The sequence below is a fragment of the Abrus precatorius genome, unplaced genomic scaffold, assembly GCF_003935025.1.
Source record: "Abrus precatorius isolate BTA unplaced genomic scaffold, Abrus_2018 Scaffold8, whole genome shotgun sequence".
Taxonomy (NCBI): Eukaryota; Viridiplantae; Streptophyta; class Magnoliopsida; order Fabales; family Fabaceae; genus Abrus; species Abrus precatorius.
This window is the reverse complement of record NW_020874428.1, coordinates 16,034,439-16,039,460: the sequence shown is the minus strand read 5'-3', so window position 1 is coordinate 16,039,460 and position 5,022 is coordinate 16,034,439. Positions and strand designations below refer to the sequence as shown.

At 28.1% G+C, this 5,022-nt stretch overlaps 1 protein-coding gene across 1 annotated transcript; it reads right to left on the bottom strand.

Moving 5' to 3' along the window:
• Nucleotides 1-957: 957 nt before the first annotated feature.
• On the bottom strand, nucleotides 958-2,997 carry LOC113874313 (esterase-like). Its single transcript, XM_027512548.1, has 5 exons — nucleotides 2,730-2,997; nucleotides 2,005-2,217; nucleotides 1,740-1,909; nucleotides 1,375-1,639; nucleotides 958-1,229 (listed from the first exon to the last, which is right to left on the bottom strand). Exons 1-5 carry the CDS (start codon nucleotides 2,995-2,997, stop codon nucleotides 958-960), a joined length of 1,188 nt encoding a protein of 395 aa, XP_027368349.1.
• Nucleotides 2,998-5,022: the final 2,025 nt, after the last annotated feature.

Below are 5,022 nucleotides of genomic sequence, written 5' to 3'. Positions count from 1 at the left end.
CACCTAAATCTAATAAGTGAGTCTATTACTAAATTTTTTTTGTATACACAAAACTCGAATTTGAGAGTCGAGACCACATAAATATATTTTAATCCTTTAAGTTAAAATTGAAACATAATTTATAATTAAATTTTAAATTTAGTATAATTCTCTAAATACACATAAAAGTATGGATGTCAAAAGGTCACTTTACTTCTTGACCCGCTAAAAACTAAGTTAGTAATATTTTAAGAGATAATCCTTTAATTAATGAATCCACTGTGTTAGATCAGTATCAATATGTTAAGCAGACATTTTCTGTCTTTGCAATTTGTTGATAAGTATTGTAAGTTTGTGTCATTCTCTGTTTAAAAAATGAACTATATTTTCTAATTCGAATCGTTTATGGATGAGTTGGTGGATTAATAGACTATATTGGCAAAGATAAAAAATTAAAAAAGTTAAAATTAATGAGTTAATAGTTCAACTCACTTAAAATTGATAAAAAAATACTTTATAATAATAAAAATTAATATTTAATTAATAAAAATATTAAAAAATGAATCTAATAATAGACCAGTTCGCTTGATTTGCTATTGGCCGTGTTTCAATAGACTAAAATGGGATAAACTGAGTCATGTAAGTCATTTAACGTGACCCACCAAACTGAGTGAGTTAGACGAGCCAACTATCAAGCCCAACCCACTTTTGATAACTATACATGAAAGTTACAGCATAAACCTCTTCCTTCAATTAAATGTCCAAAAGAATATTAGATTTTGATTTTGAAAAAAAAAAGAACCAAACTTTTCTTTTTATCATTTTGATTTTGAAATTACATTTAAATGTTTTAAATATAATATTTATAGAATAAAAAACAAAAGCAAAACTGAACATGTGAATAATCTTTAAAAAAAAAAGCACTTTATTTGATGTAATCCCAATTACGAAAATGGGTACAACGATAGCACGTGAAGCTCACAGGCGATCCCTAAGATATCCACGACAAGCCATATTTAAGGGAATGGGTGGATCGGTGAAAGCTCCAGAAGCTATTTGGTCAAAGACAACCTTGTTAGCTGCTTCAGTGTAGTGCGTCCCATCCCATATTACTCTAACCGAGGGATTTTCACATGAACCTACAAATATTTCAGTGCCGTTGACCTTTATGGTTCCTCCACATGCAGCACTACTGCTATAGTTGTATTTCCCTCCATACCCACAGCAAGCAACAAGTGGCACCTCAAATCCTGCACGTAAATCAATCGTTCAACACGTAATCTCCCAAACATTCTGGTCACATATCACACGGATACCATATAACACATGTTGGAGGTAAGTGCAGTTGTTCAAATATTTATCATTAAAATAATGGGTGAATTTAATTTGGCTTACCATATTTTTTTGGGTTGGTGAAAAGAGAGTACTTAGGAGAGTATACATCTACATATGTGATTGCAGCCTGAGGAAAATCCTTTCGGAGTTGAGCTAAAGCTTCCTTCAACTTGTGGTTGAAATATTTAGCCACTTCATTATATGCCTTTGCACAACCGTAGTCATCCCTTTCAGCAGATGAAAAATTGGCCAAAATTAAAGGGAGGCAACCAATAGGTCCCGTGTTGTGTATCCAAAATGATCTACCCCCCAAGTTGTGTATGTTCTTCATCACAAAAGTTTCTTTCATCAATTTAGCACAATATAAAATTAAGAAACCTATTAACTAGAAATTTAGCAAAGAAGGGTATTCATTATTCAACTACCTTGACATTTGCTGTGAAATTATTGACTATATCAGGTATAGAATCATTGACTTGTTGCAGAGTCATGTTACCAAAAAAGCCCGCCGTTAGATCATTTTGACCAATATCATATGTGTATAAAGCTTCAGCAAAGTACTCTTCTTTGGGCATCAACGTTGCAAATACCCCACCTACCAAGACAAAATTAAAACAAAAATAGGGGTAAAGCCATGCCTTTAATCAGCAAAAGATATCAGTGAAAATAAATTATTAACTTATTATATACCTTGATCTCTAATAAACTGTGTTCTGGGTTTGAAACCTCTGAATTGCGTGAACTGAACTCCAAGGTAGAAAGGACTAAATCTTTGCGAGAGTACCATATTTCCTAGTACGGGTCTGATTGTGGATCCTGCTGTTGCAAAGTTTGCACCATGAGAGAAGTTGGTCCCTAGAGAATCAAGATATGCACTGAGATATGGGAGTCCAAAACTCTCCGCTGAAAAACAAAATCATCCAACAAAATTAGAATTCAAATCCTTCCACTTGACTATAATATGGCTGGTAATTAAATTGCTACATGCCATAAGTAATTCGAGCATATAATTAATTTTGGTTTAATCCAAAAAAGTGAATATCAGGTATCTTAACATGACAATTCTAAAATTGTTCATGGTCAAAAGTTCTGTTACTTTATATATACCTTTCATAATTTGTATCTTAGTCCTCGGTTGGTATTAATATATGGTAGCACGTTTCATAAAATCTTTTGCTAAAGGGAGCTGGTGAAAGTTAGGTTGATGGATCTATCACTATGCAAGCGTTGACCATCCTTTATTGATGGTGAAGAAGGACAAAGACAGAAAAGGAAAAAAAGGAAAATGAATGATAGAGACATGAATATATCAATCAAAGTATATTTTACAATTTTCCAAGCGAGGTGTTAAACAAAGAAGGCCCATATGAGATATTGACTTGTAAATTGAACATGAAATGGAAAAATAAAGTTACCTATGAAATCAATAATGAGACGGCCATCACTGAACCTTCCAGCGGGTCTGTGAAAATAGGTCTCTCCATATGGCAGTGTAGGGGCTAACAAGGAAGCAGCCAAGCCACCAGTGTCAGAGTTTGAGGCACCAAAGTTAAAGATGGCAGGGAAATTGCAAGCTTCTTTTGTGGCTATTACAGGGTTGTTCAGTATTGCGGTAACAATTGATAAAAGCACAATATAAGACACAAATGGGATTTGAAGCTTGCTAGTGTTAGGAAACTCCATTAGAGATGTTAATTTGGCAAACAACAAAGGAAGTTCGGGTCCTTATTATATATATATAGTTAGTCGTGCGCCAACCACAAAGATAGACTGGAAATAGAACTAAATGGAAACCAGTTCCTGCTATTACTCTCATACATTTCTATTTTTAAAGCAGTTAAAGTACTTGTATTATTAATGGCTAAAATTTTCTGTAATTCAATAACAGAAGATATTTTAATTTACTTCTTGAAAGAAGAAAGCATTAAAATTAGTTTTATAATCGGTAACTTATCATTCATTTTAGTTTTTATGTTAGAATTTATTAATTAACTATCACACAGATGATGATATCACTCGTTAAATGTAATGTGACACAAATAAATTTTTAATTATGTCAACTAAAAATTAGTTAATTTCATTTAACTACATCTTTTAATATGTCCTTTAAAGTTATTTGAGATTATTTAACATTTTTATCAATATTAAATATTATCAATTAATGATTTAAGTTCTTATACTAAAAGTAAAAGTCATTTAACATCTTAAAAAGAGAATTAAATTTAATAACTATTTTTAAAGATGTTTCTCTTTTTATTTTGAAAGTTGTGTAAAATTATTAACTTATAACTAAAAATAAAATTATTGAAAATAAAATTTAAATTAAATAAAAATATTTAAAATATAATTTTACTAAATAATATAAATTTACCTTAATTAAGATTTATTTATATTTAACATAGGAGGAGTTTATATTTATAAAATAGAGCCCGTAAGTGTGATGAGTTTAGGTCAGAATTTAATTTCTCTGCATATAATTAATTTCGTGTACGAAATAGCGTGCGGTATTTTCAATTGACCAAACTGTTTGTTACCACGTGCCATTTAATTTTCTAACCCTGATAGTACGTTCCACGTAAAATTAAGCTACAAGTGTGGGTTAAATTTCATTTTGTAGAGTTCATTTTTTTTAAAAATAAATTTTAAATAATATATAATTTATATTTATATTTTTTTACAAAAAAATTATTGTAAAATTCTGTATTTTAATCCAATACACAAATTATAATTTCTCACATTAATTTAAATATACATTTAAAGATAAAATAAATTTAATTAAAATTTAAAATTATATAATCTATATTTAAAATTTTTAAAATAAATTCATCGCAAAAATTTTATTTTTAATTTAATAAATAAATTATAATTTACCATACTAGTTTAAATATACGTTTAAAAATAAAAATTAAATTGAATAAAAATAAATTTTATTGTAAAATTCCGTTATAATAAAATAAAAGTGATTATATAATATTTAATGTTATTCAAATGTGAATTTTTACTTCCTTTTATTGCATTTTACATAATATTAAGTGTGTTTAAAATATATTAAAATTTATAAAATAAATTCAAGGTTAAATAACAACTAATAAAATTAAAATAAATATAAATTCACATGCTTTTAATTATGTATTTAGATATACTATAAAATAACTTGTTTTGAAGATATAATAATAATTAATAGGAAGACTATTTTCTTTAATAAAAGAGTCTTCAAATTGAATCCATCTCCTCGTTCTTTAGAATTTTCAAACGCAAAAGAAAATTACCAAAGAGATAAGAGACCCATCATCTAACAACTATATGCACAAAAGCAAAACCCTACTCAAAGAAAAAGTATTTTCTTACTTGTCAAATTGAAAAAAAGAACCTCTCAATCAGACAATAAATGAGATGCCAAACTCATTAGAGTTATTCACATCAAAAGCTTAATAATAAATATCTATCATAATTTTAAAACTATAACATTAACTCCAACAGTCAATATTATTATTCATTTAATAATATTTTAGTAATTAAATAATACTAATTCAAAAAATAAATAAGGAAAGTTTACTATTTTTTCTACATAGATATCATTGATTAATTATTGGAAACAAAAGAATTATCACAACCAAAATATCAATCATGATTAAATAATTAAAAGTGCCAATCTAAAGAAATAATAAAGCTCATAAAATTTCACAAGATTATATTTAACAGGACAAA

Excerpts from the sequence above, each read along its gene's own strand:
- LOC113874313 (XM_027512548.1), bottom strand. The coding sequence starts at position 2,997 with ATGGAGTTTCCTAACACTAGCAAGCTTCAAATCCCATTTGTGTCTTAT. Across the intron at positions 1,910-2,004 it reads ACAGTTTATTAGAGATCAAG|GTGGGGTATTTGCAACGTTG; the intron begins GTATATAATAAG and ends TTGTCTTGGTAG. Across the intron at positions 1,230-1,374 it reads CACCAACCCAAAAAAATATG|GATTTGAGGTGCCACTTGTT; the intron begins GTAAGCCAAATT and ends ATTTACGTGCAG.